Source organism: Macrobrachium nipponense, chromosome 1 (assembly GCF_015104395.2).
Source record: "Macrobrachium nipponense isolate FS-2020 chromosome 1, ASM1510439v2, whole genome shotgun sequence".
NCBI classification, from domain to species: Eukaryota; Metazoa; Arthropoda; class Malacostraca; order Decapoda; family Palaemonidae; genus Macrobrachium; species Macrobrachium nipponense.
The window spans coordinates 183,337,503-183,350,595 of NC_087200.1; the positions used below are offsets into that span (position 1 = coordinate 183,337,503).

General features: G+C 37.8%; 1 protein-coding gene across 5 annotated transcripts in view; it reads right to left on the bottom strand.

The window, feature by feature from the left end:
- The window catches only part of LOC135219903 (transmembrane protein 117-like), a 421,293-nt gene that overhangs the window by 47,092 nt on the left and 361,108 nt on the right, over positions 1–13,093 (bottom strand). For all 5 annotated transcript variants that reach the window (XM_064257103.1, XM_064257101.1, XM_064257102.1 and 2 more), the window contains exons 5-6: positions 10,766–10,905; positions 8,342–8,598 (exon numbers count right to left, since the gene is read on the bottom strand). In XM_064257103.1, coding sequence (XP_064113173.1) covers positions 8,342–8,598; positions 10,766–10,905 — 397 coding nt within the window. The remainder of the gene's footprint in view (positions 1–8,341; positions 8,599–10,765; positions 10,906–13,093) is intronic.

The window sequence follows — 13,093 nt, forward strand, 5'->3', positions numbered from 1 at the left end:
TTTGAAAAAAATATCATGAGGATGATTAACTGGTACGTAAAAATATTATGAAGATTAACTGATATGGACAAATATGAGGAAGATTGACCGGAATGAAAAAATATTGAGGAAGATTAATTGACATAAATATATATTAAGGAAGGTTAACTGGAATGAAAAAATATTATGGGGAAAGATTGACTGAATTTTAAAAAATAACTATGAGGAAGATTGACTGGAATGAAAAAAATATTATGAGGAAAGACTGACTGGAATTAAAAAAAATTACTATGAGGAAGATTAACTGGCATGAAAAAATATTATGGGAAGATTAATCAGTAGGAGGAGGCGACAGGAAGAAAGACATGCAGGAAGGAATAGAGGACATAAGAATAATCGTTAGATGGAAATGTTAGGAAGAAAGAGGAAGTTGTGAAGCAGGGAGAAACGATAGGCAGAATAATCAGCTGGAGTAAAATGATAACAGCAGAGAGAGAGAGAGAGTTACAAGGAGTAGGCTGTGTCAAAGACTTATTTGTCCATCCGAGGAGACATCGTGTGCTCACTTATCTCTAGGAGCAGGTTTTACAATTCATTCACTCCACAGAGAAAGAGAGAGAGAGAGAGAGAGAGAGAGAGAGAGAGAGAGAGAGGACATACGACAGTAACAGGAAAAGGGTAACAGTACACACACACACACACACACACACACACACAGAAGCGATAAGATAACCGTATTCTCCCTGAGACCGAAGTCCTTGGCATGTTTCAGTAGTCTGTTTAGTGCAGACTCTGTAATCAAGGCCTTGTCTGTGATGACCTCACAGAGAACTACTATAAAGGGTGAGGGGGCGGCGGGAGGAGGAAGGCAAGGAGTCCCTGAGAGTCCTCTTAAGAGATATGAAGAGAGCTCTTGCTCTCTTCGGAAGGAGGGAATTAAAAGGGAAAATTAGAAGTTCGCTCGCATTGTGATGAGCCTCTCCAAGCGAAGCGTCTCCTCCGCTGAGCAATATGACGACGGAGGAGACTGTCGGTTAACAACGTCATTGCTGGTGTTAATTACTACCTGGAACTGTTGTCTAATACTTTTTCTTTTACCGGGGAGTTTCCTCTCAACTTGATTTCCATCGATCGCCAGCTTGTCAAACCATGGCAAGCCGATTGCTGATCTGGTATTTGCTTGTCAATACAGCCATGAATTCAGCCGGGAATTCAAAACGATTATTGTCTTCCTCTTAAAAATATGATAAAAGAAAAACAAACAAAGACCTCCATACCACTCAAAAACCGTCCTCTTCCTGTGTGGCGTCACTTTCGTCCACAGCGTAAGCAAGGGGCCTGTTCAGCTGAATTCATAGAGCCATTGCAGAAAAACGCCTTGCAATTATAAAAAAAAATTTTATTCTTATTTCTGTTAACTCTAAATGTCCCTTTGTGATCTCATCCACGTTCTTTTACCAAAGTTCCGTCTTTTCTTTAGACTTTGTCAACTGGCTAAAACATTTTTCTTCCGTTAATTCGGCAGAGATTGTCCTTATACTCCCGGTTCCCAGCTAGAGGGACCAATTTAGAGTTTTGTTTGCCTAAGGAACTACAACACTATCAGTGATTTATGCAGCCATAGAGGACGGCAAAGTATGCCCAGCGAAATTAGGTTGACTCAAGATGGTTTTAATGAGAGTGATATTTCACCTGGGGATGGTTAGTGTGATAACATGGTAGTATAAAAAAAAGCGTAAGTTCTGAAATACTTAAACGTATCGTTCCAAATAATTTATTATTTCAATTAGTTTTTCCTTATGGAAAGGCATTAACAAATGAAAACCTTAATCCCCAACATACTTATCATCTAAAAAGGTCAATGTTCAATAAAAAAAAAAAAAAAAAAAAAAACTAAGAATATCAAATGCATGTCACTTCGGAAAAATCTGATTATTTTAATGAGATTCTACTTATGGAAGGATATTAACCAATGTCAAACAATAAAAAACAAGCTAATCAACCAAGAAAGTCAATGTTCAGTCAAATAAACTACGAATATTAAATTCATGTCACTTCCAAACAATATGGTTAATTGAATGCGTTTTTATCAAATGGGAAGACTTTAGCCAGTGTAAAACCCCAAGTAAAAACCAAAACCCAATAATTCTAAAAAGTGACCTTTTGATAAAAAAATAAACTAAAAATAGTTTAAGAAATTAAATACAAGGACATGACATCACAACAACACCTTCATTCAATGGAAAACCAGATTCAAAACAAACTAGTTTTCACAGCTTCTCGATTGACCGTTCAGCTCAGGTGAGACAAATCGATATGAAGGTCGCAACCTTCATATTATACATCAGTTAAATGGCACAAGACGACGAAGGCGACGACGAAGGCGACGACGAAGGCGAAGCGGCACCGATGGGGCTATTGGCCGAACTACAAGGAGGTACAAGGAATAGGATGCCTCAAAGACTAATTGTTAGTCCATCCGAGGAGGCATCGTGCGTTCACTTATCTCTATGAGCAGGTTTTACTGTTCATTCACAGTGTCCTAATGATTTTGTCTAGCTTTCTTGAGAGAGAGAGAGAGAGAGAGAGAGAGAGAGAGAGAGAGAGAGTGCCTGTCAGTGCCTTCTAATCAATGAGGAGAAAGATCGAGAATGAGCCGCGATGCTTGGCGATAACAGGGCGAAGATCGGAAAGTGTTGTCTTCGAGAAAGAGCGAGTTCATTGCGGGATGTAGTCATCCCGGAAGTAGCTAGGTGGGTTAAGTGGACCTCATTTCTTAATATAGCTATGCAAGTTAATCATTATTATTAACTGGTTCAGTAGATGAGACCTATTCATGAGGAACCGTTGACTTGAAATTCAAGATTCCAAAGAATGTTGGTTTCAACCTCCCACCGCAGACCCCACACTGCAGCAGTGATACAGAGCCAGTGATTTTTTATCGGCCTGGGGGAGACGCGAAGCTGCCACATCTGAGTCCCATTCCACGACACTAACCACTACACCAGCGGTGGTTTTTATAGTAAAACTTCCGAATATATCAATATACATTAACTGCTTTTTAAAGGAAAGCCTAAGAAAATAGACCTTGCGGTGTCTATGCCACTGATGCTGTCAATCAGTCAGTGAAACGAATCTTGTGAGACTGAATGACAATATGAAATTATATATATATATATATATATATATATATATATATATATATTATATATATATATATAGTATATATATATATATATATATATTATATATATATATATATATATATATATTATATATATATATAATGAAAACATTTCCTCCTTTGCCAGTGCATTAGTGTCCGACTGCAAAAACCAAGCTCTCTCTCTCTCTCTCTCTCTCTCTCTGAGCCAGAATACCTTTAAGCGGAAAGCTCAATACATAGGCAGTTAGGTAAGGATGCAGACCATACCCTTTAGATGCAGACTAGGTAATAAGCATCAGGCTGAAAGAAAGACCGGGATTTTAGAATACTAATTATATAAAAAAAGACTAAAAAAATGATTACCATTGTGACCTCAACAGCTAAGTCTAATCCCCCAACCCCCCCACCTCCCTTGGCCTCCTCCGCTCTACAAAGAGACCTTAACAAAAGTATATGATTGGGCAGAGTAAATAGGCCCGGATGGTATTCAACTCTGATAAATTGAATCAATAAATTATGGAGACAGAGAAAGAAAGCTATATGCATATAAGGGACCTAATAATGAGACAATCACAAATAAGGAAGCAGTTAAAGACCTTGGTGTGATGATGAATAGGAACATGTTATGCAATGATCAAATAGCAACTCTGTTGGCAAAATGTAAAGCAAAAATGGGATGTTGTTACGGCACTTCAAAACAAGAAAAAGCTGAACACATGATTATGCTTTATAAAACATATGTTCGTAGCCTCCAACTTGAATATTGCAATATGATATGGTACCCACACTATCAAAAGGAATATTGCACAAATAGAGAGTGTACAAAGTCCTTTACAGCTAGAATAGAAGAAGTTAAAGACCTTGACTACTGGGAAAGACTACAATTCTTAAAATTATTATAGTCTAGAAAGGAAGAGAAGAACGCTACAATGATATTCAGGCATGAAACAGATAGAAGGAATAGCAGAAAATATCATGGAACTAAAAATATCAGAAAGAGCAAGCAGAGGTAGATTAATAGTGCCCAAAACTATACCAGGAAAAATAAGGAAAGCACACAGGACATTAATCCACTACGCACCAGCATCGATAATGCAGCGTCTATTCAATGCGTTGCCAGCTCATCTGAGGAATATATCAGGAGTGAGCGTAGATGTGTTTAAGAATAAGCTCGACAAATATCTAAACTGCATCCCAGACCATCCAAGATTGGAAGATGCAAAATATACCGGAAGATGTACTAGCAACTCTCTGGTAGACATTAGAGGTGCCTCACACTGAGGGACCTGGGGCAACCCGAACAAGATGTAAGGTCTGTAAGGTAAGGTCACCATCCCTCCTTTTACCTCCCCTCTAGCCACGACCCTCCTCCAGGAAGGACACCGCGATCAAAGGGAGCTGGGAGTTAGCGAGCTCTTCCCGCCGGCTTTAAAGTTTAAACAGTGTAACAGACAAGCGCGGCGGCGTCTAATAATAACGGCTTCCGGAAGTCTAGTGACGAGCTCGCCAGCGCGCGCGTGCGCGCAAGCGGCGGACGGGACATTTTCGTTGCGTTTCTGGGTCAGATGACCTTCAGCTGGAATTCGTTTCAAGCTTGCATATTCACGCCCTGGAAAGGAAGGGTGAGTTTTATTCGTCGCGATACGCAATAGTGGCTTTACATTATCACGCGTCAGTGCCGAGTGTCTTTCGTCGTTAAAATGCACGCGAACAAGCCCCCACATATTACAGCTGTGTAAGCAATGAAGACCCTTCACATGAAAGCAATATATGAAGCAATTATAAGCAATATTTACGGAGCAATAAAGACTAACATACAATCAAATCCCCATTTTGATAACCGTCACAAATCCGCCATTTCAGAACGATTAGAAATCGACAGAAAACGAAGCATTATGCTCAGCAAATCAGTAACTATGGCGAATTCCAAGATGTCATCGGTATAGGACGATCCCATATGACTACTCGCTGATACAGGTCAAGACTCAAGAGTCGATGACCATGAGTGCTGCGACGCCAGTTGTAACGATTTGAAGAAATTAGAATAAATGTCTTTGTTTTAACGATTAGAAGCAGTCAGAATTTATGTCTGTGTAAAATATCTTTAGAGAGAGAGAGAGAGAGAGAGAGAGAGAGAGAGAGAGAGAGAGAGAGAGAGACCTTACCTTACCTTACAGACCTTACATCTTGTTCGGGTTGCCCCAGGTCCCTCAGTGTGAGGCACCTCTAATGTCTACCAGAGAGTTGCTAGTACATCTTCCGGTATATTTTGCATCTTCCAATCTTGGATGGTCTGGGATGCAGTTTAGATATTTGTCGAGCTTATTCTTAAACACATCTACGCTCACTCCTGATATATTCCTCAGATGAGCTGGCAACGCATTGAATAGACGCTGCATTATCGATGCTGGTGCGTAGTGGATTAATATCCTGTGTGCTTTCCTTATTTTTCCTGGTATAGTTTTGGGCACTATTAATCTACCTCTGCTTGCTCTTTCTGATATTTTTAGTTCCATGATATTTTCTGCTATTCCTTCTATCTGTTTCCATGCCTGAATTATCATGTAGCGTTCTCTTCTCCTTTCTAGACTATATAATTTTAAGAATTGTAGTCTTTCCCAGTAGTCAAGGTCTTTAACTTCTTCTATTCTAGCTGTAAAGGACCTTTGTACATTCTCTATTTGTGCAATATCCTTTTGATAGTGTGGGTACCATATCATATTGCAATATTCAAGTGGACTACGAACATATGTTTTATAAAGCATAATCATGTGTTCAGCTTTTCTTGTTTTGAAGTGCCGTAACAACATTCCCATTTTTGCTTTACATTTTGCCAACAGAGTTGCTATTTGATCATTGCATAACATGTTCCTATTCATCATCACACCAAGGTCTTTAACTGCTTCCTTATTTGTGATTGAGAGAGAGAGAGAGAGAGAGAGAGCAATACGATAGTTCGAGAAATAAGGAGAGAGGGAGAGAGAGAGAGCAGCAGGATAGTAGGAAAAATAAGGAGAGAGAGAGAGAGAGAGAGAGAGAGAGAGAGAGAGAGAGAGAGAGAGAGAGGCAATACGATTGAAGGAGAAATAAGGTATGAGGAGGGAGAGAGAGACAGACAGAGAAGAGACGATGCGATAGGAGAAATAAGATAAGATGAGAGAGAGAGATAGAAGAGGTGATACGATAATAAGAGCTATCAAACCTTATCCACAATATATTGGATGGAAACAGGATTCAGCTTTCATCTCTCTCTCTCTCTCTCTCTCTCTCTCTCTCTCTCTCTCTCTCTAGGATGGTAGAGTACACGAATGAACAATATATATATATATATATATATATATATATATATATATATATATATATATATATATATCTATACAATAATATATATATATATATATATATATATATATATATATATATATTGTATCTAAGCATGAATGTATGTAGCATTGCGCGTTGATCGTGATGGCAGTAGTTAAGCTTTAACTAATCCAGTGCCCGAACGCATAATCCGTGAATCATGGTAATGATCCGATCTCCAGCCCGCCATTTAATTTCTGTACGAAGCTCAGGTGTGATTAAATGAATGGCTCATCAGAGTAGAGAATAAAAATAGCTTAGCAGCTGATCATAACTATATTTAAGTGTTATTTACAGGTAAGGAATGGTAAGCCGTTGCGAAAACACGAGGCATTGGGTAAGGAGATCAGTTGAACACCACAAGACAGATGGCACTGTGACAGTCATATGATCTATTTTTGATTATATATATGTATACATATATATAAATACACACACATATATATATACAGCGTATATATATATATATATATATATATATATATATATATATATATACATACATATACATACATCATATATATATATATATATATATATATATATATATAATATATATATATATACATATATATATATATATATATATATATATATATATATATATACATACATATTAATTGTAAGAGGATAAATATATAAACAAGGAACTCTAGTCTATATATATCTATGAAATATATATATATATATATATATATATATATATATATATAATATATATATATATATATATATATATATATATAATACATACATACACACACCACATTCAATCCAACAGACTCCGGCAGTAAAATATAGTACGCACCCAATGTAGCAGCGAAACCAGAATATATCAATCTTCCCTTTTTTTTTCATTCCTGGTCTGTCACACTAGCATGCAATAGCATGACACAAAAAAAAAAAAAAAAAAAAAATACTGTCCCAATATCATCGGTTAAAAACTGCATTAGGCAGGCTTTATTCTGGCTTGTAAAATCCACTTTCATGTCCAGCATTTATCATCGATGAATGTGTAAACCCAGTGAACCCAGAGGAAAGAGGAGATGAATTCAAAAACTAGTTTTTACGATTCGCAGCTATTTCAGCGAAAGCTAATCAATGCAAGAATAGAAAACGGCAAATAAAAAAGAAACAAATGAAGGAAATATTACGGATAATAGTGATCTGATTTCGTTGGGATATGGGCCTAAGTTTTTGAGACATTTATGTTCAATTTATAAAATCAAAAACTTCCGGCCATTCAGCTCTTCACAGTGAAAAGGAGTTGGAGAGGTTGGACAGCTAGACAAAGAAATCCCGAAAATACAGGAGGTGAAGTACAAAGCTCTAACGGTTGAACTGGGACACAACCTGGACAGCAAGGAAGGGCAATGGAGGTTCAATAAAGGGATACAATGTGGAAGCAGCTAGAATCCGAAGAGACGCTGTAAACATCCCTTTATTAATACCTACAGTGCGCCACGTGAGGTGCAGTAACGGAATTAAATTCCTCTACAGGCCCTTATGAACTTTGGCGATTTTCAAGAATGAAATGGCCGATGAATGTCAACTATTGGTAGGAAAACTGATAACCATTCAATGATCAATTCATTTACCTGGTGTTTTTCTCGTAAGTGTGGTACTTCGTATGGATTCTTATCTACCTATGGTTTCTACTTACCTGCCCTTTCCCCACGATTCTACCTTCTCTCTTGCCTGTATCCCCTCCTTACTTACCTTTCCCTCTTTCCTATGTTTTCGCCTTGCCTATCTCTCCCATTATTTGTGGTTTCTCTTTGTCTACCTTTACCCCTTATTTGTGGCTCCTCCCTTGCCTTCTGCTCCTCTTACCTGTGGTTTCGACGAAGCCCTTGTTGAGCTGATCCCACGAGATGTAATCCGAGACGATGAGGAAGATGACGACGATGGCCACGACGATGGAGCCGCACCAGAAGATGAGGATCCGAGGGACGTTGGAGAGGCGGTAGAGGCGGCGAAATCCCGTGGCCCAGTGAGGATAGAGGTTGTCCTGTAGCATCATATCGGTCACCATGAGAGCCGTGACCAAGTCGCCCAGCCACGTGCAAGTAGCGGCCGCCTTCATCATGCTGCCGAAGGGCGTGGACATTAGATAGTGTGAGTCTGGGTGACGCGATGGCGTCCAAAGGGCGTGGAATTGTTAGATATATGTCCCTAGGTTACTAGTACACGTTGCTGTTCATATTATTTAATATAGTTGATATGACGTTGATTACGTAAATTGATAGTATACTACTTCTTCCGTCAAGGTTTTGATTTCCATTACCATTGTGTTTTTGCAATAATAATAATAATAATAATAATAATAATAATAATAATAATAATAATAATAATAATAATAATAACTATTGATACTGTCACTGATTACACGAATATTAGTCTACTACTATTTCCATTATCATCCTACTCCTGAAATCGATGTTGCTTTAATAATAATAATAATATAATAATAATAATAACAAATAGCGACAATACTGAAATAACCATCTATAAAACCTTATGACAAAGACATTGATAAATTTATCGACTGCATAACCCCCAAATCACCCTTCCAGGTCATCTCCGCCCATTAACATCGTGTTCTTGATAATAATAATAACAACAACAACATGACTCAAATAACAATCTATAAAACCTTATGACAAAGAGAGTGACAAATTCATAGACTGTATAATCCCTAGATCGCCCTACCAGCTCCCAACCAAACCCCGCCCCCCTCCCCCCCTTCCAATTAAAAAGCCTTGATTCCTCCAATGGTGGCATTTAACACAAGTGATTGTTCCAGCTGCAGCGGCCGCTGACCTTCTCATCGAATTTGTTTGCTGCAGCTGTAACAGCAGCGTACTTTAAACCGTTGCTGAAAAAAAAAAGAATTAAAAAAAATCAAGTTGCCTCCTTTTTATAGAACGATTGAAGTCAATAGCTTTATTGTTTACAGATTAAAACAAAAAAACAAAAACAAAAAACATAGGAACGACGTATGTCCATATGTATATATGTATAGGAATGTGATGCATACTATATATACACGTCTACACTGTGAGGGCTGTTTACGAGCGTGTGACATTTTCACCTATCGGTTCGTGAACTGGTTCCGAGCTTCGATTCTCCCACTGAATCAACGACAGTCCATATTACTCGGTGTGAAAATGAACTGTTCGCTGGTTCAGTTCACAAATCTTTTGTAACCTTCTCCCTTCGATTTGTGCATCCGTGATCAGGCATATCTGGTTGCTGTGAAAATAACTGAAACTGCGAACTTGCCCTCGGTGGTAAGATGGCGGCTAATTCGCTCTCATTTCCATTTGTCGCCAATGTTCAGTCCGGCACTGTGTGTGGGAACCCAGTGATACTGCTTTTCGTAGTTCACTGGGTTCCCACACACAGTGCCGGACTGAACATGGGCGACAAATGGATATGAGAGCGAATTAGCCGCCATCTTACCGGGTGCAAGTTCGCAGTTTCAGTTATTTTCACAGCAACCAGATATGCCTGATCACGGATGCACAAATCGAAGGGAGAAGGTTACAAAAGAAATCTCTGAATCTTCCCCAGGGATTTTCTCCGTCATATAACTACTAAACAACTAAACAATAACAAATACTGACATTCATAAACTATAAGCAGGTTGTTATAATCAGAAAAGTCCATAATTACGAGTCCTTATGATAACTTACAATAACTATTTCAGCTTAATATTACTAGGCTATGTCGTGTGTTTCAAAATTACTGTCTGCCAGCGGTATCTATGTAGATTTCAGTTGTGTCTATCGAGAAGAAAAATATTTTGACAACGGGTACATATTATGCATACACATGTGCATACATATGCATACATACTTTTATGTATTACATATATCTAATACATATACAAATATATATATACATAATATACATACATACATTCCTTACACTGTGTACTTTCCGTATTACCTTGTACTAAGAATGTTATCTCATTTATGACCCGCGTATATTTGTTTACATAGCACCTCGCCCGAGGCAAGATGGCGACAATATCGGTCGTCACTGGCCAATAACAATGCGCGATTAGGTCGCCGCTGTTCTAATCGTCTCAGTGCTCCTATACATATATGTATAAATAGTGTCTATACCTACACAAGCGTACGTATGTATGTAATAAAGTTAATACAATATGTCTAAGTGGTCACTTCTCTAACCGGAAGACTTCTCAAAAGCCATACTGTTACCACACTTCCCTTCGGAGCCAGTCCTTACCTTTCGTTGGTGACCCCCATATCTGACCCTATCTGCCACCTGCAGTGCTCACTGTGACCTATCAGGAGGATGAGGTTGTAAACGTAGGAGAACATGTAGAGAGACACGATCACCGTTAGGAACATGGTCATCCAGGAACCCTGGAAGGAGGAAGAGGAGGAGGGAGAAGAAGAATTAGCTTCTTGTGTCACGAAACCGATGAATATATGACCCTGCATTCTCTCTCTCTCTCTCTCTCTCTCTCTCTCTCTCTCTCTCTCTCTCTCTCATACACATAAACATACACACACACACACAAACACAAACACACACCAGCTTTAAATGATGCTGTCCAAGATTGTCATTTTATGTTTATATCTGCTAAGATATATATATATATATATATATATATATATATATATATATATACATATATATATATATATATGCTCTTATGAATATTGTCTCTATTTGAATAAACTCATTAAAATGTCTTTAAATACGTTCTCTGACACACACAAAGAAACACCGATTCAGTAACATTTATAACCGAGATTTCCATTTCATCTTACTGAAGTTTACTTCACTTCCTTTTAGAAAGAATTCTACTCCATCTCCAATTCTCGAATAGATCATTATCTCTCATCTTCTGCCTTTCTGTTTCTATCGATAGATCTTAAGACTTTTCGCCGTCAGGTTATATTTTTATTTCCATCTAAAAAGTTTTTTTTTTCACAATGTTTCTATCTGCAATCATTTTATCTCTTTTTAGGCATTCATATTTCTTTTTTAATATTTGCTCAGATTTGTCCAGTGTAGGTTATTATCTATATTTTGATTTCCTGATTATTATCATTATTACTATTATTATTTTTTGTTGTTTTTTGTCTATCACAGTCCTCCAATTCGACTGGGTGGTATTTATACTGTGGAGTTCCGGGTTGCATCCTGCCGCCCTTAGGAGTCCATCACTTTCCTTACTATGTGCGCCGTTTCTAGGATCACACTCTTCTGCACGAGTCCTGGAGCGACTTCAGCCTCTAGTTTTTCCAGATTCCTTTTCAGGGATATTGGGATCGTGTCTAGTGTTCCTATTGGCATATCCCATATCCTTCTTATTTCTATCATTATCATCATTCAGGAGATGAAAACTATTCGTAAGGAACAATTCTACAGGGACCATTAAATGAATTGAAATTCAAGCTTCTATAGAAAATGGTGTTCATTAGGAAGAAGCAAGAGGAAGTACAGGGAAATACAAAAGGAAGAGATACCACTTACTAAAAAGTAAAAAATATAAATTAATCAATAGATCCATGGATAAAAATGTATTCATTAAAATGCAAGAATAGTATTAAGGTAGTCATGCATTGCATTTCCGCTTGAATTTCTCTAGATGCAACTGCACGACTTCCTCAGGGAGGCTGAAGGTTCCTGAGTCCAAAAGTGTCAGGAATAAAAGACCTCTGGGACTGAGAAGTTCGACAACGAGAATGCCAAAGATCTCTGTTGAATAAGAAGGTACAGTTTCATTGACTTTATTTTGGAACAGCCAGTACTTGTGAGCAATGAGACAATGTGCTGACCAAGAAGTTGCTGCGTAAGCTTCGTTTGTTATTCTGTAAACGCATCAGTCCTACAGCGTTGGCAGGCGAACGATCATGGCTAACTTTAACCTTAAATCAGATGAAAACTAGTGAGGCTTGAGGGCTGCAATTTGGTATGTTTGATGATTGGGTGGCTGATGATCAACATACCAATTTGCAGCCCTCTAGCCTCGGTAGGTTTTAAGTTCTGAGGGTGGACAGAAAAAGGGCGGACGGACAGACAAAGCCTGCACAATAGTTTTCTTTTTACAGATAACTAAAACTGATGATGTATTCTTGTTACGTATTTACAAAAAAAAAAGGGAGGAATGTTTTCTAAAAATATAAAGAATAACATTACCCAAAAGTTTTTTTTCATAACTTCCGAGAATTGACTCGTTTTACAGGCAGTATCTAATGATCTATAATTTCAATTTAATTATCAATCTACTCACTTGGAAACATACCTTTTCCCTTGGTATACGCATATAGACTTTACTGGAAATACATTATAGAATTTTAAAAATTATTTTCTCAATCCTAACTATAAACTAAAACAAGGCGTGACCCGACCTCCAGCTTGCTCGGGGCACGTGCAAGATTTTCTCCTCATGGATAAGTTGTAAGCATTATAATCGTAAATTAACGTAAATTAAAACGTGCTAAAATCTACGGTGAAATAAAGCGTTGTTTCACCACGAAAATTTAAATAAATACGCTATATTTTTATTATCAATAATTTTTCTGCACTGTTTAACATGAA